Genomic DNA, 24,148 nt, shown 5'->3' with positions numbered 1-24,148 from the left:
AAACCACTGCTTTAGGGAACTGTGTGTAAAATGGCAATGTTTTGCAACCAATTTGCACAGGACCATGTCTGAAATACTTTTTGGCAGCTGTGAGCCCCAAAAAAAGCTAACGTGGGAGTGTCGCAGCATTGCGTCAGTGCTCAGTCGGTCTCTTTAGGGCAATGGTTTTCAAACCTTTCCTGGAGGCAACCCTGTCCTGAACATTTCGTATGTCTCCCTTATTAGACACACCCAAATCAGGTCTTGCAGTCTCTATTAATGAGCTGATGATTTGAAACTGGTGTGTTAGATGAGGGGAAATGCAAAATGTGCAGGGCAGGGATGCCTCCAGGACAGGATTGAAAACCACTGATTTAGGGATGTGTGAGTAAAAGGGCAGGAGCCAACTTGGAGAATGCGGGCATCGATCCCGCTACCTCTCGCATGCTAAGCGAGCGCTCTACCATTTGAGCTAATTCCCCTGGCCTTTCAAGAATGACGAGCATAGCTGCGAATGACCGGCTTGATGCAAAGAGGCCGTCCCTCCTCTGGGCTTGCACCTTTGCACTGGCCGCGATTGTGTTGTCGAATTAACAAAGAGATTTAGCTTTTGTGTTAAAGGACCTTCTCGGTCTTGTTACGCCAGTATGCATGTGCGGATTCTTGTATTATGCAGACCACCTTGCATCACTCGGGTCACGCAGACAACTTCTCACCTCTTTTTCTCACACTGACTTAAAGAATAAGGAAGCGGTTCTCCATTCCAGTCCTCGCTCCCCAAAGGTCTGCATATTTTGCATGTCTCTCTTTGTTAGCACACCTGATTTGGATAATCAGCTCATTAGAAGTGAGCTCCTTGCGATTGACATGGTCCCTACACAGTGTTCATTGCTCCCCACTCCCTGAGCAGGGGAAATCCGTCGAAGTTTACTTCACTTTGGAACATTGGTTCACGGATTTGCGCTGCGCAACGTCTTCACACATGGACAAGTGTGACATCATATACCTCTGTATACCTCTGTACACCTCTGTGTTAGTCACTTTGAACTGAACGTACACATACGCTCTGAACTTGAATCACGGAGGGATGTCATGTGATGTCCACTTCTCAGGGCACTTACGTTTGAATGGAACAAATGTCTGAAGCTATACGAGAAACATACAAAATCTGAAGAGCAGGGGGCTCGAGGACTGGAATTGAGAACCGCTGGTCTAAGTGACATCTGACAGTTTCAGCTGTCCTCCCTAACATCCCTCTACATGTTAGATACAGCCACATTTTTAGGTCAGTTAAGAGGCCAACTTGCGTTCGTTAGCCTTTAACACTGTCTCGAGGTCTTTGATTGCTTCCACGTTAGTTCATGTTCCTTCTTTTATTGATGCTGCAGTAGCTCTTTTTTCTCGGCCCAGCACAGGAAGGCTCGTTGGTCTAGGGGTATGATTCTCGCTTTGGGTGCGAGAGGTCCCGGGTTCAAATCCCGGACGAGCCCTTGGTCGCGATAAAACGTGAAGCTTTGTAGTCTCATTGCGTTCACTAACATTGAGGCAGTTTTTTATTCAATCGGGTAGAGACAGATGGCTAAGGGAGGCCGGTTAGCTCAGATGGTTAGAGCGTGGTGCTAATAACGCCAAGGTCGCGGGTTCGATCCCCGTACTGGCCAGCTGTTTTTATTGTCTGGGGGCTCATCTCTGCTCTGCTCTTCTCCTGTGACAAAGAGTAGGGTGATCTCACTGAAATCCCTGCTTGCTAAGCAGGAGCTTGTTGTGGCCGAAATAGCTCAGTTGGGAGAGCGTTAGACTGAAGATCTAAAGGTCCCTGGTTCGATCCCGGGTTTCGGCAAAATCTCCCACTCTTTTCCGTTTTTTGAGGCGGGCCAGTGACCAAAAATCACTGGGTTCCAACTTCTCTGTATAACTGCTTCCCCACTGCCACGGAGCTATCTGTTTCCCAGTTGGCCACCAAACAAGCAGTTTCGGTTCCATGGTGTAATGGTCAGCACTCTGGGCTTTGAATCCAGCGATCTGAGTTCGAATCTCGGTGGAACCTGTGTGCTTTCTTGCCGCAGGAAAAGATAAAAACAGCACTAGGTTGTCACTGGTGACAGTCTTTGTGGCCCTGTGAGCAACGGCTGCTCCAGGTAAGGTTTCATGGTGTAATGGTTAGCACTCTGAATCCAGTGATCCGAGTTCAAATCGCGGTGGGACCACTTTTTGCAACCAATTTGCGCAGGACCATGTCTGAAATACTTTTTGGCAGCTTTGAGTCCAAAAAAATTAACTAACGTAGAGACTGTGGCAGCATTGCATCGATGCCCAGTCGGTCTCTTTAGGGCACTGGTTCTCAAACCTGTCCTGGAGGCACCCCTGCCCTGCACAGTTTGATTGTCTGCCTTATTAGACACACCCAAATAAGGTCTTGCGGTCTCTATCAATGAGTTGATGATTTGAAACAGGTGTGATAGATGAGGGAAACATTCAAAATGTGTAGGGCAGGGGTGCCTCCAGGACAGGTTTGAAAACCACTGCTTTAGGGAACTGTGTGTAAAATGGCAATGTTTTGCAACCAATTTGCACAGGACCATGTCTGAAATACTTTTTGGCAGCTGTGAGCCCCAAAAAAAGCTAACGTGGGAGTGTCGCAGCATTGCGTCAGTGCTCAGTCGGTCTCTTTAGGGCAATGGTTTTCAAACCTTTCCTGGAGGCAACCCTGTCCTGAACATTTCGTATGTCTCCCTTATTAGACACACCCAAATCAGGTCTTGCAGTCTCTATTAATGAGCTGATGATTTGAAACTGGTGTGTTAGATGAGGGGAAATGCAAAATGTGCAGGGCAGGGATGCCTCCAGGACAGGATTGAAAACCACTGATTTAGGGATGTGTGAGTAAAAGGGCAGGAGCCAACTTGGAGAATGCGGGCATCGATCCCGCTACCTCTCGCATGCTAAGCGAGCGCTCTACCATTTGAGCTAATTCCCCTGGCCTTTCAAGAATGACGAGCATAGCTGCGAATGACCGGCTTGATGCAAAGAGGCCGTCCCTCCTCTGGGCTTGCACCTTTGCACTGGCCGCGATTGTGTTGTCGAATTAACAAAGAGATTTAGCTTTTGTGTTAAAGGACCTTCTCGGTCTTGTTACGCCAGTATGCATGTGCGGATTCTTGTATTATGCAGACCACCTTGCATCACTCGGGTCACGCAGACAACTTCTCACCTCTTTTTCTCACACTGACTTAAAGAATAAGGAAGCGGTTCTCCATTCCAGTCCTCGCTCCCCAAAGGTCTGCATATTTTGCATGTCTCTCTTTGTTAGCACACCTGATTTGGATAATCAGCTCATTAGAAGTGAGCTCCTTGCGATTGACATGGTCCCTACACAGTGTTCATTGCTCCCCACTCCCTGAGCAGGGGAAATCCGTCGAAGTTTACTTCACTTTGGAACATTGGTTCACGGATTTGCGCTGCGCAACGTCTTCACACATGGACAAGTGTGACATCATATACCTCTGTATACCTCTGTACACCTCTGTGTTAGTCACTTTGAACTGAACGTACACATACGCTCTGAACTTGAATCACGGAGGGATGTCATGTGATGTCCACTTCTCAGGGCACTTACGTTTGAATGGAACAAATGTCTGAAGCTATACGAGAAACATACAAAATCTGAAGAGCAGGGGGCTCGAGGACTGGAATTGAGAACCGCTGGTCTAAGTGACATCTGACAGTTTCAGCTGTCCTCCCTAACATCCCTCTACATGTTAGATACAGCCACATTTTTAGGTCAGTTAAGAGGCCAACTTGCGTTCGTTAGCCTTTAACACTGTCTCGAGGTCTTTGATTGCTTCCACGTTAGTTCATGTTCCTTCTTTTATTGATGCTGCAGTAGCTCTTTTTTCTCGGCCCAGCACAGGAAGGCTCGTTGGTCTAGGGGTATGATTCTCGCTTTGGGTGCGAGAGGTCCCGGGTTCAAATCCCGGACGAGCCCTTGGTCGCGATAAAACGTGAAGCTTTGTAGTCTCATTGCGTTCACTAACATTGAGGCAGTTTTTTATTCAATCGGGTAGAGACAGATGGCTAAGGGAGGCCGGTTAGCTCAGATGGTTAGAGCGTGGTGCTAATAACGCCAAGGTCGCGGGTTCGATCCCCGTACTGGCCAGCTGTTTTTATTGTCTGGGGGCTCATCTCTGCTCTGCTCTTCTCCTGTGACAAAGAGTAGGGTGATCTCACTGAAATCCCTGCTTGCTAAGCAGGAGCTTGTTGTGGCCGAAATAGCTCAGTTGGGAGAGCGTTAGACTGAAGATCTAAAGGTCCCTGGTTCGATCCCGGGTTTCGGCAAAATCTCCCACTCTTTTCCGTTTTTTGAGGCGGGCCAGTGACCAAAAATCACTGGGTTCCAACTTCTCTGTATAACTGCTTCCCCACTGCCACGGAGCTATCTGTTTCCCAGTTGGCCACCAAACAAGCAGTTTCGGTTCCATGGTGTAATGGTCAGCACTCTGGGCTTTGAATCCAGCGATCTGAGTTCGAATCTCGGTGGAACCTGTGTGCTTTCTTGCCGCAGGAAAAGATAAAAACAGCACTAGGTTGTCACTGGTGACAGTCTTTGTGGCCCTGTGAGCAACGGCTGCTCCAGGTAAGGTTTCATGGTGTAATGGTTAGCACTCTGAATCCAGTGATCCGAGTTCAAATCGCGGTGGGACCACTTTTTGCAACCAATTTGCGCAGGACCATGTCTGAAATACTTTTTGGCAGCTTTGAGTCCAAAAAAATTAACTAACGTAGAGACTGTGGCAGCATTGCATCGATGCCCAGTCGGTCTCTTTAGGGCACTGGTTCTCAAACCTGTCCTGGAGGCACCCTGCCCTGCACAGTTTGATTGTCTGCCTTATTAGACACACCCAAATAAGGTCTTGCGGTCTCTATCAATGAGTTGATGATTTGAAACAGGTGTGATAGATGAGGGAAACATTCAAAATGTGTAGGGCAGGGGTGCCTCCAGGACAGGTTTGAAAACCACTGCTTTAGGGAACTGTGTGTAAAATGGCAATGTTTTGCAACCAATTTGCACAGGACCATGTCTGAAATACTTTTTGGCAGCTGTGAGCCCCAAAAAAAGCTAACGTGGGAGTGTCGCAGCATTGCGTCAGTGCTCAGTCGGTCTCTTTAGGGCAATGGTTTTCAAACCTTTCCTGGAGGCAACCCTGTCCTGAACATTTCGTATGTCTCCCTTATTAGACACACCCAAATCAGGTCTTGCAGTCTCTATTAATGAGCTGATGATTTGAAACTGGTGTGTTAGATGAGGGGAAATGCAAAATGTGCAGGGCAGGGATGCCTCCAGGACAGGATTGAAAACCACTGATTTAGGGATGTGTGAGTAAAAGGGCAGGAGCCAACTTGGAGAATGCGGGCATCGATCCCGCTACCTCTCGCATGCTAAGCGAGCGCTCTACCATTTGAGCTAATTCCCCTGGCCTTTCAAGAATGACGAGCATAGCTGCGAATGACCGGCTTGATGCAAAGAGGCCGTCCCTCCTCTGGGCTTGCACCTTTGCACTGGCCGCGATTGTGTTGTCGAATTAACAAAGAGATTTAGCTTTTGTGTTAAAGGACCTTCTCGGTCTTGTTACGCCAGTATGCATGTGCGGATTCTTGTATTATGCAGACCACCTTGCATCACTCGGGTCACGCAGACAACTTCTCACCTCTTTTTCTCACACTGACTTAAAGAATAAGGAAGCGGTTCTCCATTCCAGTCCTCGCTCCCCAAAGGTCTGCATATTTTGCATGTCTCTCTTTGTTAGCACACCTGATTTGGATAATCAGCTCATTAGAAGTGAGCTCCTTGCGATTGACATGGTCCCTACACAGTGTTCATTGCTCCCCACTCCCTGAGCAGGGGAAATCCGTCGAAGTTTACTTCACTTTGGAACATTGGTTCACGGATTTGCGCTGCGCAACGTCTTCACACATGGACAAGTGTGACATCATATACCTCTGTATACCTCTGTACACCTCTGTGTTAGTCACTTTGAACTGAACGTACACATACGCTCTGAACTTGAATCACGGAGGGATGTCATGTGATGTCCACTTCTCAGGGCACTTACGTTTGAATGGAACAAATGTCTGAAGCTATACGAGAAACATACAAAATCTGAAGAGCAGGGGGCTCGAGGACTGGAATTGAGAACCGCTGGTCTAAGTGACATCTGACAGTTTCAGCTGTCCTCCCTAACATCCCTCTACATGTTAGATACAGCCACATTTTTAGGTCAGTTAAGAGGCCAACTTGCGTTCGTTAGCCTTTAACACTGTCTCGAGGTCTTTGATTGCTTCCACGTTAGTTCATGTTCCTTCTTTTATTGATGCTGCAGTAGCTCTTTTTTCTCGGCCCAGCACAGGAAGGCTCGTTGGTCTAGGGGTATGATTCTCGCTTTGGGTGCGAGAGGTCCCGGGTTCAAATCCCGGACGAGCCCTTGGTCGCGATAAAACGTGAAGCTTTGTTGTCTCATTGCGTTCACTAACATTGAGGCAGTTTTTTATTCAATCGGGTAGAGACAGATGGCTAAGGGAGGCCGGTTAGCTCAGATGGTTAGAGCGTGGTGCTAATAACGCCAAGGTCGCGGGTTCGATCCCCGTACTGGCCAGCTGTTTTTATTGTCTGGGGGCTCATCTCTGCTCTGCTCTTCTCCTGTGACAAAGAGTAGGGTGATCTCACTGAAATCCCTGCTTGCTAAGCAGGAGCTTGTTGTGGCCGAAATAGCTCAGTTGGGAGAGCGTTAGACTGAAGATCTAAAGGTCCCTGGTTCGATCCCGGGTTTCGGCAAAATCTCCCACTCTTTTCCGTTTTTTGAGGCGGGCCAGTGACCAAAAATCACTGGGTTCCAACTTCTCTGTATAACTGCTTCCCCACTGCCACGGAGCTATCTGTTTCCCAGTTGGCCACCAAACAAGCAGTTTCGGTTCCATGGTGTAATGGTCAGCACTCTGGGCTTTGAATCCAGCGATCTGAGTTCGAATCTCGGTGGAACCTGTGTGCTTTCTTGCCGCAGGAAAAGATAAAAACAGCACTAGGTTGTCACTGGTGACAGTCTTTGTGGCCCTGTGAGCAACGGCTGCTCCAGGTAAGGTTTCATGGTGTAATGGTTAGCACTCTGAATCCAGTGATCCGAGTTCAAATCGCGGTGGGACCACTTTTTGCAACCAATTTGCGCAGGACCATGTCTGAAATACTTTTTGGCAGCTTTGAGTCCAAAAAAATTAACTAACGTAGAGACTGTGGCAGCATTGCATCGATGCCCAGTCGGTCTCTTTAGGGCACTGGTTCTCAAACCTGTCCTGGAGGCACCCCTGCCCTGCACAGTTTGATTGTCTGCCTTATTAGACACACCCAAATAAGGTCTTGCGGTCTCTATCAATGAGTTGATGATTTGAAACAGGTGTGATAGATGAGGGAAACATTCAAAATGTGTAGGGCAGGGGTGCCTCCAGGACAGGTTTGAAAACCACTGCTTTAGGGAACTGTGTGTAAAATGGCAATGTTTTGCAACCAATTTGCACAGGACCATGTCTGAAATACTTTTTGGCAGCTGTGAGCCCCAAAAAAAGCTAACGTGGGAGTGTCGCAGCATTGCGTCAGTGCTCAGTCGGTCTCTTTAGGGCAATGGTTTTCAAACCTTTCCTGGAGGCAACCCTGTCCTGAACATTTCGTATGTCTCCCTTATTAGACACACCCAAATCAGGTCTTGCAGTCTCTATTAATGAGCTGATGATTTGAAACTGGTGTGTTAGATGAGGGGAAATGCAAAATGTGCAGGGCAGGGATGCCTCCAGGACAGGATTGAAAACCACTGATTTAGGGATGTGTGAGTAAAAGGGCAGGAGCCAACTTGGAGAATGCGGGCATCGATCCCGCTACCTCTCGCATGCTAAGCGAGCGCTCTACCATTTGAGCTAATTCCCCTGGCCTTTCAAGAATGACGAGCATAGCTGCGAATGACCGGCTTGATGCAAAGAGGCCGTCCCTCCTCTGGGCTTGCACCTTTGCACTGGCCGCGATTGTGTTGTCGAATTAACAAAGAGATTTAGCTTTTGTGTTAAAGGACCTTCTCGGTCTTGTTACGCCAGTATGCATGTGCGGATTCTTGTATTATGCAGACCACCTTGCATCACTCGGGTCACGCAGACAACTTCTCACCTCTTTTTCTCACACTGACTTAAAGAATAAGGAAGCGGTTCTCCATTCCAGTCCTCGCTCCCCAAAGGTCTGCATATTTTGCATGTCTCTCTTTGTTAGCACACCTGATTTGGATAATCAGCTCATTAGAAGTGAGCTCCTTGCGATTGACATGGTCCCTACACAGTGTTCATTGCTCCCCACTCCCTGAGCAGGGGAAATCCGTCGAAGTTTACTTCACTTTGGAACATTGGTTCACGGATTTGCGCTGCGCAACGTCTTCACACATGGACAAGTGTGACATCATATACCTCTGTATACCTCTGTACACCTCTGTGTTAGTCACTTTGAACTGAACGTACACATACGCTCTGAACTTGAATCACGGAGGGATGTCATGTGATGTCCACTTCTCAGGGCACTTACGTTTGAATGGAACAAATGTCTGAAGCTATACGAGAAACATACAAAATCTGAAGAGCAGGGGGCTCGAGGACTGGAATTGAGAACCGCTGGTCTAAGTGACATCTGACAGTTTCAGCTGTCCTCCCTAACATCCCTCTACATGTTAGATACAGCCACATTTTTAGGTCAGTTAAGAGGCCAACTTGCGTTCGTTAGCCTTTAACACTGTCTCGAGGTCTTTGATTGCTTCCACGTTAGTTCATGTTCCTTCTTTTATTGATGCTGCAGTAGCTCTTTTTTCTCGGCCCAGCACAGGAAGGCTCGTTGGTCTAGGGGTATGATTCTCGCTTTGGGTGCGAGAGGTCCCGGGTTCAAATCCCGGACGAGCCCTTGGTCGCGATAAAACGTGAAGCTTTGTTGTCTCATTGCGTTCACTAACATTGAGGCAGTTTTTTATTCAATCGGGTAGAGACAGATGGCTAAGGGAGGCCGGTTAGCTCAGATGGTTAGAGCGTGGTGCTAATAACGCCAAGGTCGCGGGTTCGATCCCCGTACTGGCCAGCTGTTTTTATTGTCTGGGGGCTCATCTCTGCTCTGCTCTTCTCCTGTGACAAAGAGTAGGGTGATCTCACTGAAATCCCTGCTTGCTAAGCAGGAGCTTGTTGTGGCCGAAATAGCTCAGTTGGGAGAGCGTTAGACTGAAGATCTAAAGGTCCCTGGTTCGATCCCGGGTTTCGGCAAAATCTCCCACTCTTTTCCGTTTTTTGAGGCGGGCCAGTGACCAAAAATCACTGGGTTCCAACTTCTCTGTATAACTGCTTCCCCACTGCCACGGAGCTATCTGTTTCCCAGTTGGCCACCAAACAAGCAGTTTCGGTTCCATGGTGTAATGGTCAGCACTCTGGGCTTTGAATCCAGCGATCTGAGTTCGAATCTCGGTGGAACCTGTGTGCTTTCTTGCCGCAGGAAAAGATAAAAACAGCACTAGGTTGTCACTGGTGACAGTCTTTGTGGCCCTGTGAGCAACGGCTGCTCCAGGTAAGGTTTCATGGTGTAATGGTTAGCACTCTGAATCCAGTGATCCGAGTTCAAATCGCGGTGGGACCACTTTTTGCAACCAATTTGCGCAGGACCATGTCTGAAATACTTTTTGGCAGCTTTGAGTCCAAAAAAATTAACTAACGTAGAGACTGTGGCAGCATTGCATCGATGCCCAGTCGGTCTCTTTAGGGCACTGGTTCTCAAACCTGTCCTGGAGGCACCCCTGCCCTGCACAGTTTGATTGTCTGCCTTATTAGACACACCCAAATAAGGTCTTGCGGTCTCTATCAATGAGTTGATGATTTGAAACAGGTGTGATAGATGAGGGAAACATTCAAAATGTGTAGGGCAGGGGTGCCTCCAGGACAGGTTTGAAAACCACTGCTTTAGGGAACTGTGTGTAAAATGGCAATGTTTTGCAACCAATTTGCACAGGACCATGTCTGAAATACTTTTTGGCAGCTGTGAGCCCCAAAAAAAGCTAACGTGGGAGTGTCGCAGCATTGCGTCAGTGCTCAGTCGGTCTCTTTAGGGCAATGGTTTTCAAACCTTTCCTGGAGGCAACCCTGTCCTGAACATTTCGTATGTCTCCCTTATTAGACACACCCAAATCAGGTCTTGCAGTCTCTATTAATGAGCTGATGATTTGAAACTGGTGTGTTAGATGAGGGGAAATGCAAAATGTGCAGGGCAGGGATGCCTCCAGGACAGGATTGAAAACCACTGATTTAGGGATGTGTGAGTAAAAGGGCAGGAGCCAACTTGGAGAATGCGGGCATCGATCCCGCTACCTCTCGCATGCTAAGCGAGCGCTCTACCATTTGAGCTAATTCCCCTGGCCTTTCAAGAATGACGAGCATAGCTGCGAATGACCGGCTTGATGCAAAGAGGCCGTCCCTCCTCTGGGCTTGCACCTTTGCACTGGCCGCGATTGTGTTGTCGAATTAACAAAGAGATTTAGCTTTTGTGTTAAAGGACCTTCTCGGTCTTGTTACGCCAGTATGCATGTGCGGATTCTTGTATTATGCAGACCACCTTGCATCACTCGGGTCACGCAGACAACTTCTCACCTCTTTTTCTCACACTGACTTAAAGAATAAGGAAGCGGTTCTCCATTCCAGTCCTCGCTCCCCAAAGGTCTGCATATTTTGCATGTCTCTCTTTGTTAGCACACCTGATTTGGATAATCAGCTCATTAGAAGTGAGCTCCTTGCGATTGACATGGTCCCTACACAGTGTTCATTGCTCCCCACTCCCTGAGCAGGGGAAATCCGTCGAAGTTTACTTCACTTTGGAACATTGGTTCACGGATTTGCGCTGCGCAACGTCTTCACACATGGACAAGTGTGACATCATATACCTCTGTATACCTCTGTACACCTCTGTGTTAGTCACTTTGAACTGAACGTACACATACGCTCTGAACTTGAATCACGGAGGGATGTCATGTGATGTCCACTTCTCAGGGCACTTACGTTTGAATGGAACAAATGTCTGAAGCTATACGAGAAACATACAAAATCTGAAGAGCAGGGGGCTCGAGGACTGGAATTGAGAACCGCTGGTCTAAGTGACATCTGACAGTTTCAGCTGTCCTCCCTAACATCCCTCTACATGTTAGATACAGCCACATTTTTAGGTCAGTTAAGAGGCCAACTTGCGTTCGTTAGCCTTTAACACTGTCTCGAGGTCTTTGATTGCTTCCACGTTAGTTCATGTTCCTTCTTTTATTGATGCTGCAGTAGCTCTTTTTTCTGAGCCCAGCACAGGAAGGCTCGTTGGTCTAGGGGTATGATTCTCGCTTTGGGTGCGAGAGGTCCTGGGTTCAAATCCCGGACGAGCCCTTGGCAAAATCTCTCACTCTTTTCCGTTTTTTGAGGCGGGCCAGTGACCAAAAATCACTGGGTTCCAACTTCTCTGTATAACTGCTTCCCCACTGCCACGGAGCTATCTGTTTCCCAGTTGGCCACCAAACAAGCAGTTTCGGTTCCATGGTGTAATGGTCAGCACTCTGGGCTTTGAATCCAGTGATCTGAGTTCGAATCTCGGTGGAACCTGTGTGCTTTCTTGCCGCAGGAAAAGATAAAAACAGCACTAGGTTGGCCCTGGTGACAGTCTTTGTGGCCCTGTGAGCAACGGCTGCTCCAGGTAAGGTTTCATGGTGTAATGGTTAGCACTCAGAATCCAGCGATCAGAGTTCAAATCGCGGTGGGACCACTTTTTGCAACCAATTTGCGCAGGACCATGTCTGAAATACTTTTTGGCAGCTTTGAGTCCAAAAAAATTAACTAACGTAGAGACTGTGGCAGCATTGCATCGATGCCCAGTCGGTCTCTTTAGGGCACTGGTTCTCAAACCTGTCCTGGAGGCACCCCTGCCCTGCACAGTTTGATTGTCTGCCTTATTAGACACACCCAAATAAGGTCTTGCGGTCTCTATCAATGAGTTGATGATTTGAAACAGGTGTGATAGATGAGGGAAACATTCAAAATGTGTAGGGCAGGGGTGCCTCCAGGACAGGTTTGAAAACCACTGCTTTAGGGAACTGTGTGTAAAATGGCAATGTTTTGCAACCAATTTGCACAGGACCATGTCTGAAATACTTTTTGGCAGCTGTGAGCCCCAAAAAAAGCTAACGTGGGAGTGTCGCAGCATTGCGTCAGTGCTCAGTCGGTCTCTTTAGGGCAATGGTTTTCAAACCTTTCCTGGAGGCAACCCTGTCCTGAACATTTCGTATGTCTCCCTTATTAGACACACCCAAATCAGGTCTTGCAGTCTCTATTAATGAGCTGATGATTTGAAACTGGTGTGTTAGATGAGGGGAAATGCAAAATGTGCAGGGCAGGGATGCCTCCAGGACAGGATTGAAAACCACTGATTTAGGGATGTGTGAGTAAAAGGGCAGGAGCCAACTTGGAGAATGCGGGCATCGATCCCGCTACCTCTCGCATGCTAAGCGAGCGCTCTACTATTTGAGCTAATTCCCCTGGCCTTTCAAGAATGACGAGCATAGCTGCGAATGACCGGCTTGATGCAAAGAGGCCGTCCCTCCTCTGGGCTTGCACCTTTGCACTGGCCGCGATTGTGTTGTCGAATTAACAAAGAGATTTAGCTTTTGTGTTAAAGGACCTTCTCGGTCTTGTTACGCCAGTATGCATGTGCGGATTCTTGTATTATGCAGACCACCTTGCATCACTCGGGTCACGCAGACAACTTCTCACCTCTTTTTCTCACACTGACTTAAAGAATAAGGAAGCGCATCTCCATTCCAGTCCTCGCTTCCCAAAGGTCTGCATATTTTGCATGTCTCTCTTTGTTAGCACACCTGATTTGGATAATCAGCTCATTAGAAGTGAGCTCCTTGCGATTGACATGGTCCCTACACAGTGTTCATTGCTCCCCACTCCCTGAGCAGGGGAAATCCGTCGAAGTTTACTTCACTTTGGAACATTGGTTCACGGATTTGCGCTGCGCAACGTCTTCACACATGGACAAGTGTGACATCATATACCTCTGTATACCTCTGTACACCTCTGTGTTAGTCACTTTGAACTGAACGTACACATACGCTCTGAACTTGAATCACGGAGGGATGTCATGTGATGTCCACTTCTCAGGGCACTTACGTTTGAATGGAACAAATGTCTGAAGCTATACGAGAAACATACAAAATCTGAAGAGCAGGGGGCTCGAGGACTGGAATTGAGAACCGCTGGTCTAAGTGACATCTGACAGTTTCAGCTGTCCTCCCTAACATCCCTCTACATGTTAGATACAGCCACATTTTTAGGTCAGTTAAGAGGCCAACTTGCGTTCGTTAGCCTTTAACACTGTCTCGAGGTCTTTGATTGCTTCCACGTTAGTTCATGTTCCTTCTTTTATTGATGCTGCAGTAGCTCTTTTTTCTCAGCCCAGCACAGGAAGGCTCGTTGGTCTAGGGGTATGATTCTCGCTTTGGGTGCGAGAGGTCCCGGGTTCAAATCCCGGACGAGCCCTTGGTCGGGATAAAACGTGAAGCTTTGTTGTCTCATTGCGTTCACTAACATTGAGGCAGTTTTTTATTCAATCGGGTAGAGGCAGATGGCTAAGGGAGGCCGGTTAGCTCAGATGGTTAGAGCGTGGTGCTAATAACGCCAAGGTCGCGGGTTCGATCCCCGTACTGGCCAGCTGTTTTTATTGTCTGGGGGCTCATCTCTGCTCTGCTCTTCTCCTGTGACAAAGAGTAGGGTGATCTCACTGAAATCCCTGCTTGCTAAGCAGGAGCTTGTTGTGGCCGAAATGGCGGTACCTGACAACCACAAGTCTGTAAAATTAATCCAATAGTATGCCGACTTCTATCTTTTAAAAACCAATCACGTTATGACCTCTATCTTTTGAAAACCAATCACGGTACGACCTCTATCTTTTGAAAACCAATCACGTTACGACTTCTATCTTTTAAAAACCAATCACGTTACGACTTCTATCTTTTATAAATCAATCACGTTGCGATCTCTATTTTTCCGCGTCCAATGAAATGGCAAGGTCTATTTCTCATACACCAATCACGCACGTCCTCGCCAATTGCATGTAATCTCCGCTCAGGTAACGTTAAATTATTTACATTCCGCTCATGTATGTTATTTATATCTTGATATGAATGAAATGGTTTAGGATTTTTGTTCTTTAGGAATAGCAAGATTGGCCATGTAAATTAGCCTATGATTACCGCTTGATACTACGTAACGTCAACTGTCACTGATGTGTAAATACTATTACGACCGGAGCTAACGTAACTGTAAATATGTCGAATTTAACCGATTAACAAGTTTTCTCAATGAAAAAAAAAATGCTTTTTATTTAATTGTAATAAGGTTCTACAGCTTTTTCCAAATGCGGCATTTGAACACACAAAATAAATTTGGAAAATGTTAATGTTTTGTTTAACTTTTACACGTATGTTATATGTTTGTACATATGTTATGACCAGTCAAAAGAAGTGAATGGATAAGTTTATACATTCAGGTTCATGCCCTTATCACATGGACACAGTTGAAAGACCACAATATGTTTAATCTGAGTATTTGTTTTAGTCAAATTAATCCATAATGCTATATATTTATTTATTTATTTATACTCATAAACGTGTTGTATGAGCCTAGGTCATTGAGACATACAGCCATAATAGAAAGATCTATCACAACTTGTTAAGACTCTATGTAATTGTTCTTATACTTTTATTCTTGTTATAATCTTATTATATGTATTTTTTTATATTTGTACAAACATACACACATACATACAAACATATATATATATATATATATATATATATATATATATATATATATATATATATATATATATATATATATATATATATATATATATATAAATGTTATATAATTGTTTTGACATTATATATATGACTGAATTGTGCAATTGAAATGTTTCCTCTTGGCATGAATATAGCCCCTGCTGCTGACATGGCATTAAATAATAAATAAATAAATCACAACATGTTATATGTAAGATAATATGTGTATTATAATGAACTTATAATCTGCTATAATATGGCGGTCGTTCTGGACCAGGAACACAACTAGCTATCATGAAATGAACACAACAGGAGGGTAAATGCTACAGGCTACAATGGCAGTTAGTGTAACGTGTTATGTAGTGTTTCAGGCAACGACATGGCTTCAGCTAAGTCTCACAAAGGCATGAGTAATGCTGAATGGCTTGCGCGTCTGGAGAGTTTTGCCCAAACAGGAGTTTGGCCATCTACACAGGGGAATAGACCTTCTCCCCGACAAAAAAGATGGCATGAGATGTATCAGAAGGTAAGTTATGCAGCTAGATTCATGGGCAAACTAACAAACTTTTTTGACAATACATTGTGGTATTTTTATTTATGTGTATGGTTAAGTAATTACATGTAAATACAATGTTATATTGATATAATTATGATGACTTATTGCTGTTTTGAGATCCAGTGTCAGAGGTATAATTCATGTTCACAGATAGAAAAGTGCCCTCTGCAAATGAGGGGACAGACCACTCTTCTGAAGGAAGCTCAGACATGTATTTGTGGCTTTCACAAGGTAACTTCAATTAGCCTGGTTCAAGTTGCATAAATAGATAGATGTGTTTGCAACATCAATGTGTCTTTATATCTAAAATCACATTAGGAAGACTGTTTTGTACTTTATGCATGTGTCACAGGTTCATCCACCAGTCACAGGGGAAGCATCACAGAGCACCCCGGCCCAAAGCACACCCTCTGTCAGCGATGTGTCATGTCCTGCAAAGAGACCTAAACTGACATTGTCAATGGTAAGCAGACCACACTATTGCATGCATCACTGCAGATACTGAAACATCTCAACCTTTAACTATAGTGTTAGGGTTTTGTTATCACTAACCATGACAAATCTTTTTAGTTTGAAAAGTCAAGGTTTGGAGGCTCACATGTGGCAGCAGCAAAACCTAATTTGAGCACCCAGAGGAAAACCTCTCAGGTTAATATTAAAAGACATCAAGACTTTTATAATGTCATCATGACTTTATCACTATGTAATTTTAATGTATTAAAAACATGGCAATCCCCTTAATAAATTATTCATAATGTTTGACTCCACAGATGTTAGAGCACTCCAGTTCAGCTACAGTTTCATGTCCACCCTCTGATCCTCATCCTCCTCCATCCCCCAAACCTCATCAGCCCGTCATCCAGTCCTCCTCTTCCTTCTTCCTTCCTCCACCTCAGAGTTCACAACGCATCAAAAAAACAGCAACGCCATCAACTGTTTCTGAGAATACTGTTGTGAGGAGCCCAGTAAGATCTCATTCAAAATATATACATGTCTTCATCATTTAATGCTCTCTTAGCTTTTATTTAAACCAGTGTTTTTTATAATATCAGCAGGTCTCATCTCAGCCAGAAGATCTCCCCCTTCTGTGGCCACAGACAATGCCACAGCAAGACCAGAAGTGGGTGTCAGAAGCACTTTTTAGGGTTGGTGCAAAGGGAAAGCTGGAGCTGCGTGAAAACCTACAGTTGTGGTATCACCCCCCACCACCAGCCCTGTTGTACCACCAAGCTCCAACACCTGATAGGTTTTTTTCACAGCGTCTCTTGCTCTGGATGCCATATAAGCTGTGGAAGGTGCGGCTCCAGTGTACTAACCCTGCCTGTGCCAGGCAACAGCTGTGTGGTGGTGGACTGCACAGGAGGGTACGACAGGTGTTAGACATTGACAGATACTACAACCTGGTGACAGAGACCCTGATCTGCACCAGGTGTAGAACCAGCTATCTGTCCTGGAGTCAAGCTGTGCTGCAGCAGTTGGACCTGGCCCATCGATCTGAATTCAGGGTCATCCTCACACGCAAGTAATTATTTTGCAGTCATTTTCACTTATGTGCTACCCTTTCTGATAAATATTTCCTACAATAATTAGATACCTTATAATAAGATACTTAAATGAATGCTTTTTTCCAAGGTATGCCTGTGACATTCGGGTTCTTCGCTTGCTGCGTGAGAGGGGCATGGGGAATGGCCCAGTGAGGATCATCGGCCAGCTGAGAGAGAACCACAGTGAGGAGTGGTTGAAACGTGCGCTTCGGTACACATCAGAGTGTGTGGCCTTTTTTGATAATCGTGGCCTGCATCCGCTGCACTTCCAGGAGCCACCACCACTTGCTTCAGTACCCAGCTACAAATGGCTCCTCACTGTATATAGTCAGGACATTCTCAACAGGCTCGATCACATAAAGGCCAGCATAACATCCACGTATGGATCAATCTTAAAAATGGATTCAACTAAGAAGGTCAGATAAGCTGCTTAATTGACTGTACCCTTATCTATAATGTATTGTTAGACCAAGAGAGCTTTATTTTTTTCAGTGTAACTGATTTGGATGCATGTTGTATTATTTGCTATGCTTATTGTTTCTTTCAGATCACCAAGAAGTTGAGCGGGCCTGCGAAAGGCACAGCACAGTGGCTTACCTCAGTGGGCAATGAGATAGGTCAGGTGCTGATGAGTGTCCTGACTGCGAATGAAGGGGCTGGGTTAGACCTCATGGCTGCAGGGCTCATGGAGCGATACCGGAGTGCTGGTGTTGATCCTCCCACTATCATTTATGTGGACTGTGATTGTTGCAAGAAAGTGGGAGAGACTAAATTGAAGAGGCGGTTCAGCGGCTGGCCAGATGTCATCGTCCGCCTAGACATTTGGCATTTTATGCGACGTCTGGCAGTAGGGTGCACCACTGACGCCCACCAGTTGTACCCTACTTTTATGGCAAGGCTGTCATCCTGTATTTTTGAGTGGGATGCAGGGGATCTCACTCTGCTGAGACAGGCCAAAAGGGAGCAACTCATCCAACAGGGCTGGCCTACTCTGTCGGAGGCAGAACTGGACCATCATTTAACTAAAGCTGAGCTGCTCCAGCACTGCAGGAGGAGAACACGGGGAGAAGAAACCACTTTCCGCCTCCTTGATATGCTCATCAGAGAGCTCATGGGTGGCAAGGGGAATGATGCTCTTGGAGTTCCTCTACTTGACAGTGTGAGAATGCAGCACATCTGGAATGTCCAGAGGCAGCACATCACCTGTATCCAAGACCCTCCAAATGTGCCGCTCTATACTGAAACTGGAACTACAAGCAAGGGTGGGGTGGTTCTAAAAACTTATCGTTGTGCCAGAGGCTCCACATCCCTGGAATCATTTCACTGCCACCTAAACAGATTTATTCCAGGTTTGTCATGTCAGAATATACCACATTTTGCCACTAATTCCTGTTTATCAAGATATTTGCAGATTAAATTTTATGTTTTGCATTTTCTCAAAGCAATATTTGGCTTTCTATTTCTTTTTCTAGGGAACAGCGCAAACAGCCTGAACTTCCAGATTTATCTCCTGGAAGGTTTATTACGCTGGAATCAGGACCGGGCTGAAGCTGCTGTTGCAGATGGAGGTTCAACTCTGCGCTCTTACACAGGGGAGCTGTTTTACTCTGTCAATGAGAACTACAATAAGTTGTATGGCAGGAAATTGGTCCCTAGCTTCACTCCACCTGCAGTATACACAGGTAAAAATATTTTGATAAATGCAGCTCATGATGTAGCATGTTTTTGGTAAAATTACAAGTGCTTTTGGACAATAATAATGTAATTTTGACATATCAGAGAAAAATTATACTACCAGAATATTTATACATTATTCTGTGTTCTAGGTTTCAGGGCAGAAAATAAATACATAGTAGAATATAGAGTAATCCTGTCTTTTTATGATACCCTCTGAATTAGATATATATTGTTCATACAGAAGTGGACAACAAAATATTTACTGCATTTCTAAATAAACCTTTCTGCATAATTTCCATTAAAAATGTTTCCTGTTACAAATATTTCCTCAGGGGAGCTCATTGGGAGTACAGTACTTGTTGAGGCAGAATAGTCAGCCCCTGGAGGACATGTGCCCTACCTCTGATAGGACCTCTCAATTGCTGGAGGAGATAGATGTGGAGGAGCAAGTGGAAAAGGATGAGGGTTTCATTGATTTCTTTGGAGAGGAAGCCACAGTGGCAAATCTTGTGGCATCAGATGACTTAGTCCTTTCAGGTCCACCAGTTCTACCAGCTGCACCAGTTCCCAGTGTCCAGGCTCCTACAGCTGCACCACTGCCCAGTGTCAAAATTCCACCACTGCCCATTGTCCAGACTCCACCACTGCCCAGTGTCCAGACTCCACCATTGCCCAGTGTCCAGACTCCACCACTGCCCAGTGTCCAGACTCCACCATTGCCCAGTGTCCAGACTCCACCATTGCCCAGTGTCCAAACTACACCACTGCCCAGTGTCCAGACTCCACCACTGCCCAGTGTCCAGGCTCCACCACTGCTCAGAGTCCGGGCTCCTTCAACTGCACCAGTGCCCAGTGTAGCTGCATCACTGCTCAGTGTCCAGGCTCCACCATTGTTCAGAGTCCGGGCTCCTTCAGCTGCACCGAGTGCCCAGTGTCCAGGCTCCACCACTGCTCAGAGTCCGGGCTCCTTCAGCTGCACCAGTGCCCAGTGTAGCTGCACCACTGCCCAGTGTCCAGACTCCACCACTGCCCAGTGTCCAGGCTCCACCACTGCTCAGAGTCCGGGCTCCTTCAGCTGCACCAGTACCCAGTGGTCCAGGATCCTTTAGATACACCAGTGCCCTCAGCAATGGTAAAATTTCCTTTTCTATACGAAATTGTCACTCATTTAGTTATCTGCCATTAAGCAGTAAACTTACTTAACAGCATGTAAATACCTAACCAACAGTTATATATTTCCAGGCTGTTGACGAACACTGCATTCCTGGAATGGACCGGGTGGATGCGTTGGCAGAGTGTCTGGTGGAGCTGCGCACACAGACAAGCCTCACACTTACCAACCAACAAGTTGCGACCATTGTGGGTCTGTGGCAGAACCTGGACAAATTTGATAAAGACAGGGTGGTGTATGCTGCTCGTCATCAAGACAGGCTACTTACAGGACGTTTTAGGTCCCCAAAAAAGAAAGCTGTCTTCACTCCTGGTGTCGACAGCACAAAAAGGTGTGTTTTGGGTTCTAGCGGCTCTCCAGCACAGTGGCCTAATTGCTGTCGCCTTGTTGAAATGATTTTCATAAGGTTATGTAACATCCACCGAAGCCCCAAGAAACAGCGGACAGAATGTCTGTCTAGATGGGATCTCATTCTTCGTGATTACAGAAAAATTCGGCAGCTAATCCTGAGCAATGGAACGGTGATGAGTGACACAACCCTTCAGCTAGTTGAGGTAAATCAGAGGACCCTTACGACATGGCACAATAACCGTTTAAAGGGTCAGGAGGTCTCCTTGCTGTTGCAAGGGCTGGACCTTCCAGAGGCACGTCCAGTGGCTTTGGATGTTTTGCCTCCAGCACGAGTACAGCCTGTTGTGCCTCCACAATATAGCCACCAGTTGCATACCTACCAGATGCCACCAGACACAGCTGGACAGGCAAAGACAAAGTTTAGAAAGATTGCGCCCTCAGCTACCTGTACATCTGCCACAGCAACTTCAATCTGGCCATCAGCCGTACACCCTCAGCGTTCAGCCACGTCCAGCCAGCTAAGGACAATTTGTCCCAGGCCGACAGCACCACACCCATTGGTTCCTGACACACCCACTGCCCCTGTTGTGTCTCAGATGTTTCTGGTGCCCTGCCCAGCCCCATTTTCCACCATTAACCCTGGAGCAATTTCCTCTGAGCCACCTGCAAATGACACAGCCACTCCAACCAAACGATCGTACAATCGCACTGTAAAAGCAAATTCGTGCAGAAAGTGTGGCCAATTTCGTACTCAAGAAACTGGCCATAGCCAGTACAAAGGCAAAATATATTGCCCTAATAAAGAAACAATTACGAAGGAGCAGTGGTTACAGATTATGAGAAGATAACTCATTTATTTATGTGTGATACATTCATTTTGTTCTCTTGGTTGGATCTGTTCTGTTTTTTATCTTCCAGCCATATTTAATGTTAAAGAGTTATACTGTGCACTTTTTTTTATCTTGTATTATTATTATTATTATTATTTATTATTATTATAAACATGTGGGTATGTATGTGAATACACTATAATACATATGGAAATATATATACATATTAAATAAAGTTAAACTATTATTATTATTATTATAGAAAGGTTTATGTGTAGAGGAAGCAGTATAAAGTAAAATACCAAAATGTGTAGATTTTGATGTATATATTTATATATTTTTTTGTACTTATTTTATATAGCGTGTGCACTTAAAATTCTTAATTTTATATTGAATTTAGTACTTTTCCTACATTTTTTTAAATATGTATATAGTTAATAAATATATTTCTCTTTGACTGGTGTGTTGTATTTATTTGTTTTATTGAATGTAATGACATTCAGTTTACAGTTAAATTCAGTGTCACGTGTAGCTTTGCAGTAAGTAATATGATACAATAAAGTGTGAATGCCGTAATAAGGAGGTTATTTTGTCCCTACTGCCACAGGAAATGATTGCCTTAATAAATGCACTTTGACTAATGATAATGATAATGAGAATAAAATAAAAATCAATCTTAGAAACGAAAGAATTATTAAATCAAAAACATTACTGTCAAAATCAATCTTAGAAACGAAACAATAATTAAATTCAAATACATTACTTTTAAAATCAAACTTGGACACGAAACAATCGATTTACGATTTTTAACAAATACACGCATAACTTTATGTGACAGCGTGGATTCGAACCTACGATTTCCTGAATTTCTCGCGCTTCTCTTCCTCTCTCTCCCCTCTTCCCCCCCTTCTTATACAGACAATTGTTCCCCAGCTTTGGCGGAGTTGGGAGAGCGTTAGACTGAAGATCTAAAGGTCCCTGGTTCGATCCCGGGTTTCGGCAAAATCTCTCACTCTTTTCCGTTTTTGAGGCGGGCCAGTGACCAAAAATCACTGGGTTCCAACTTCTCTGTATAACTGCTTCCCCACTGCCACGGAGCTATCTGTTTCCCAGTTGGCCACCAAACAAGCAGTTTCGGTTCCATGGTGTAATGGTCAGCACTCTGGGCTTTGAATCCAGCGATCTGAGTTCGAATCTCGGTGGAACCTGTGTGGTTTCTTGCCGCAGGAAAAGAAAAAACAGCACTAGTTGGCACTGGTGACAGTCTTTGTGGCCCTGTGAGCAACGGCTGCTCCAGGTAAGGTTTCATGGTGTAATGGTTAGCACTCTGAATCCAGTGATCCGAGTTCAAATCGCGGTGGGACCACTTTTTGCAACCAATTTGCGCAGGACCATGTCTGAAATACTTTTTGGCAGCTTTGAGTCCAAAAAAATTAACTAACGTAGAGACTGTGGCAGCATTGCATCGATGCCCAGTCGGTCTCTTTAGGGCAGTGGTTCTCAAACCTGTCCTGGAGGCACCCCTGCCCTGCACAGTTTGATTGTCTGCCTTATTAGACACACCCAAATAAGGTCTTGCGGTCTCTATCAATGAGTTGATGATTTGAAACAGGTGTGATAGATGAGGGAAACATTCAAAATGTGTAGGGCAGGGGTGCCTCCAGGACAGGTTTGAAAACCACTGCTTTAGGGAACTGTGTGTAAAATGGCAATGTTTTGCAACCAATTTGCACAGGACCATGTCTGAAATACTTTTTGGCAGCTGTGAGACCCAAAAAAGCTAACGTGGGAGTGTCGCAGCATTGCGTCAGTGCTCAGTCGGTCTCTTTAGGGCAATGGTTTTCAAACCTTTCCGGACAACCCTGTCCTGAACATTTCGTATGCCCTTATTAACACACCCAAATCAGTCTTGCAGTCTCTATTAATGAGCTGATGATTTGAAACTGGTGTGTGTAGATGAGGGAAATGCAAAATGTGCAGGGCAGGGATGCCTCCAGGACAGGATTGAAAACCACTGATTTAGGGATGTGTGAGTAAAAGGGCAGGAGCCAACTTGGAGAATGCGGGCATCGATCCCGCTACCTCTCGCATGCTAAGCGAGCGCTCTACCATTTGAGCTAATTCCCCTGGCCTTTCAAGAATGACGAGCATAGCTGCGAATGAACCGGCTTGATGCAAAGAGGCCGTCCCTCCTCTGGGCTTGCACCTTTGCACTGGCCGCGATTGTGTTGTCGAATTAACAAAGAGATTTAGCTTTTGTGTTAAGGACCTTCTCGGTCTTGTTACGCCAGTATGCATGTGCGGATTCTTGTATTATGCAGACCACCTTGCATCACTCGGTCACGCAGACAACTTCTCACCTCTTTTTCTCACACTGACTTAAAGAATAAGGAACGCGGTTCCCATTCCAGTCCTCGCTTCCCAAAGGTCTGCAATTTGCATGTCTCTCTTTGTTAGCACACCTGATTTGGATAATCAGCTCATTAGAAGTGAGCTCCTTGCGATTTGACATGGTCCCTACACAGTGTTCATGCTCCCACTCCCTGAGCAGGGGAAATCCGTCGAAGTTACTTCACTTTGGAACATTGGTTCACGGATTTGCGCTGCGCAACGTCTTCACACATGGGACAAGTGTGACATCATATACCTCTGTATACCTCTGTACACCTCTGTGTTAGTCACTTTGAACTGAACGTACACATACGCTCTGAACTTGAATCACGGAGGGATGTCATGTGATGTCCACTTCTCAGGGCACTTACGTTTGAATGGAACAAATGTCTGAAGCTATACGAGAAACATACAAAATCTGAAGAGCAGGGGGCTCGAGGACTGGAATTGAGAACCGCTGGTCTAAGTGACATCTGACAGTTTCAGCTGTCCTCCTAACATCCCTCTACTGTTAGATACAGCCACATTTTTAGGTCAGTTAAGAGGCCACTTGCGTTCGTTAGCCTTAACACTGTCTCGAGGTCTTTGATTGCTTCCACGTTAGTTCATGTTCCTTCTTTTTATTGATGCTGCAGTAGCTCTTTTTTCTCAGCCCAGCACAGGAAGGCTCGTTGGTCTAGGGGTATGATTCTCGCTTTGGGTGCGAGAGGTCCCGGGTTCAAATCCGG

At 45.7% G+C, this 24,148-nt stretch overlaps 1 protein-coding gene and 28 non-coding genes across 29 annotated transcripts; 22 read left to right on the top strand and 7 right to left on the bottom strand.

Moving 5' to 3' along the window:
• Window positions 1-388: 388 nt before the first annotated feature.
• On the bottom strand, window positions 389-461 carry trnaa-agc (transfer RNA alanine (anticodon AGC)). The gene has a single exon. It is a non-coding gene; the product is annotated as a tRNA-Ala (tRNA).
• A 936-nt stretch (window positions 462-1,397) lies between these two features.
• Window positions 1,398-1,469, top strand: trnap-ugg (transfer RNA proline (anticodon UGG)). The gene has a single exon. It is a non-coding gene; the product is annotated as a tRNA-Pro (tRNA).
• A 97-nt stretch (window positions 1,470-1,566) lies between these two features.
• On the top strand, window positions 1,567-1,640 carry trnai-aau (transfer RNA isoleucine (anticodon AAU)). Its single transcript has one exon. It is a non-coding gene; the product is annotated as a tRNA-Ile (tRNA).
• Window positions 1,641-1,746: 106 nt separating this feature from the next.
• On the top strand, window positions 1,747-1,819 carry trnaf-gaa (transfer RNA phenylalanine (anticodon GAA)). Its single transcript has one exon. It is a non-coding gene; the product is annotated as a tRNA-Phe (tRNA).
• Window positions 1,820-1,954: 135 nt separating this feature from the next.
• Window positions 1,955-2,026, top strand: trnaq-uug (transfer RNA glutamine (anticodon UUG)). The gene has a single exon. It is a non-coding gene; the product is annotated as a tRNA-Gln (tRNA).
• An 857-nt stretch (window positions 2,027-2,883) lies between these two features.
• trnaa-agc (transfer RNA alanine (anticodon AGC)) lies at window positions 2,884-2,956 on the bottom strand. Its single transcript has one exon. It is a non-coding gene; the product is annotated as a tRNA-Ala (tRNA).
• Window positions 2,957-3,892: 936 nt separating this feature from the next.
• trnap-ugg (transfer RNA proline (anticodon UGG)) lies at window positions 3,893-3,964 on the top strand. The gene has a single exon. It is a non-coding gene; the product is annotated as a tRNA-Pro (tRNA).
• Window positions 3,965-4,061: 97 nt separating this feature from the next.
• On the top strand, window positions 4,062-4,135 carry trnai-aau (transfer RNA isoleucine (anticodon AAU)). The gene has a single exon. It is a non-coding gene; the product is annotated as a tRNA-Ile (tRNA).
• A 106-nt stretch (window positions 4,136-4,241) lies between these two features.
• Window positions 4,242-4,314, top strand: trnaf-gaa (transfer RNA phenylalanine (anticodon GAA)). Its single transcript has one exon. It is a non-coding gene; the product is annotated as a tRNA-Phe (tRNA).
• Window positions 4,315-4,449: 135 nt separating this feature from the next.
• trnaq-uug (transfer RNA glutamine (anticodon UUG)) lies at window positions 4,450-4,521 on the top strand. Its single transcript has one exon. It is a non-coding gene; the product is annotated as a tRNA-Gln (tRNA).
• Window positions 4,522-5,377: 856 nt separating this feature from the next.
• On the bottom strand, window positions 5,378-5,450 carry trnaa-agc (transfer RNA alanine (anticodon AGC)). The gene has a single exon. It is a non-coding gene; the product is annotated as a tRNA-Ala (tRNA).
• A 936-nt stretch (window positions 5,451-6,386) lies between these two features.
• trnap-ugg (transfer RNA proline (anticodon UGG)) lies at window positions 6,387-6,458 on the top strand. The gene has a single exon. It is a non-coding gene; the product is annotated as a tRNA-Pro (tRNA).
• Window positions 6,459-6,555: 97 nt separating this feature from the next.
• Window positions 6,556-6,629, top strand: trnai-aau (transfer RNA isoleucine (anticodon AAU)). The gene has a single exon. It is a non-coding gene; the product is annotated as a tRNA-Ile (tRNA).
• A 106-nt stretch (window positions 6,630-6,735) lies between these two features.
• On the top strand, window positions 6,736-6,808 carry trnaf-gaa (transfer RNA phenylalanine (anticodon GAA)). The gene has a single exon. It is a non-coding gene; the product is annotated as a tRNA-Phe (tRNA).
• Window positions 6,809-6,943: 135 nt separating this feature from the next.
• Window positions 6,944-7,015, top strand: trnaq-uug (transfer RNA glutamine (anticodon UUG)). Its single transcript has one exon. It is a non-coding gene; the product is annotated as a tRNA-Gln (tRNA).
• An 857-nt stretch (window positions 7,016-7,872) lies between these two features.
• On the bottom strand, window positions 7,873-7,945 carry trnaa-agc (transfer RNA alanine (anticodon AGC)). Its single transcript has one exon. It is a non-coding gene; the product is annotated as a tRNA-Ala (tRNA).
• A 936-nt stretch (window positions 7,946-8,881) lies between these two features.
• On the top strand, window positions 8,882-8,953 carry trnap-ugg (transfer RNA proline (anticodon UGG)). Its single transcript has one exon. It is a non-coding gene; the product is annotated as a tRNA-Pro (tRNA).
• A 97-nt stretch (window positions 8,954-9,050) lies between these two features.
• Window positions 9,051-9,124, top strand: trnai-aau (transfer RNA isoleucine (anticodon AAU)). Its single transcript has one exon. It is a non-coding gene; the product is annotated as a tRNA-Ile (tRNA).
• Window positions 9,125-9,230: 106 nt separating this feature from the next.
• Window positions 9,231-9,303, top strand: trnaf-gaa (transfer RNA phenylalanine (anticodon GAA)). Its single transcript has one exon. It is a non-coding gene; the product is annotated as a tRNA-Phe (tRNA).
• A 135-nt stretch (window positions 9,304-9,438) lies between these two features.
• trnaq-uug (transfer RNA glutamine (anticodon UUG)) lies at window positions 9,439-9,510 on the top strand. The gene has a single exon. It is a non-coding gene; the product is annotated as a tRNA-Gln (tRNA).
• An 857-nt stretch (window positions 9,511-10,367) lies between these two features.
• Window positions 10,368-10,440, bottom strand: trnaa-agc (transfer RNA alanine (anticodon AGC)). The gene has a single exon. It is a non-coding gene; the product is annotated as a tRNA-Ala (tRNA).
• Window positions 10,441-11,376: 936 nt separating this feature from the next.
• Window positions 11,377-11,448, top strand: trnap-ugg (transfer RNA proline (anticodon UGG)). Its single transcript has one exon. It is a non-coding gene; the product is annotated as a tRNA-Pro (tRNA).
• Window positions 11,449-11,589: 141 nt separating this feature from the next.
• Window positions 11,590-11,661, top strand: trnaq-uug (transfer RNA glutamine (anticodon UUG)). Its single transcript has one exon. It is a non-coding gene; the product is annotated as a tRNA-Gln (tRNA).
• Window positions 11,662-12,518: 857 nt separating this feature from the next.
• trnaa-agc (transfer RNA alanine (anticodon AGC)) lies at window positions 12,519-12,591 on the bottom strand. The gene has a single exon. It is a non-coding gene; the product is annotated as a tRNA-Ala (tRNA).
• Window positions 12,592-13,527: 936 nt separating this feature from the next.
• trnap-ugg (transfer RNA proline (anticodon UGG)) lies at window positions 13,528-13,599 on the top strand. Its single transcript has one exon. It is a non-coding gene; the product is annotated as a tRNA-Pro (tRNA).
• A 97-nt stretch (window positions 13,600-13,696) lies between these two features.
• On the top strand, window positions 13,697-13,770 carry trnai-aau (transfer RNA isoleucine (anticodon AAU)). The gene has a single exon. It is a non-coding gene; the product is annotated as a tRNA-Ile (tRNA).
• A 6,006-nt stretch (window positions 13,771-19,776) lies between these two features.
• On the top strand, window positions 19,777-21,157 carry LOC113086944 (uncharacterized). Its single transcript, XM_026255534.1, has 2 exons — window positions 19,777-19,809; window positions 19,920-21,157. The coding sequence occupies exons 1-2, from the start codon at window positions 19,807-19,809 to the stop codon at window positions 21,045-21,047; spliced, it is 1,131 nt and encodes a 376-aa protein (XP_026111319.1). The 5' UTR covers window positions 19,777-19,806; the 3' UTR covers window positions 21,048-21,157.
• Window positions 21,158-22,165: 1,008 nt separating this feature from the next.
• Window positions 22,166-22,237, top strand: trnaq-uug (transfer RNA glutamine (anticodon UUG)). The gene has a single exon. It is a non-coding gene; the product is annotated as a tRNA-Gln (tRNA).
• Window positions 22,238-23,083: 846 nt separating this feature from the next.
• trnaa-agc (transfer RNA alanine (anticodon AGC)) lies at window positions 23,084-23,156 on the bottom strand. The gene has a single exon. It is a non-coding gene; the product is annotated as a tRNA-Ala (tRNA).
• Between the last annotated feature and the right edge of the window lie 992 nt (window positions 23,157-24,148).

The sequence above is a fragment of the Carassius auratus genome, unplaced genomic scaffold (assembly GCF_003368295.1).
Source record: "Carassius auratus strain Wakin unplaced genomic scaffold, ASM336829v1 scaf_tig00044317, whole genome shotgun sequence".
Lineage (NCBI taxonomy): Eukaryota > Metazoa > Chordata > Actinopteri > Cypriniformes > Cyprinidae > Carassius > Carassius auratus.
The sequence above is the reverse complement of the archived record's forward strand: the minus strand, read 5'-3'. Positions and strand labels throughout refer to the sequence as shown.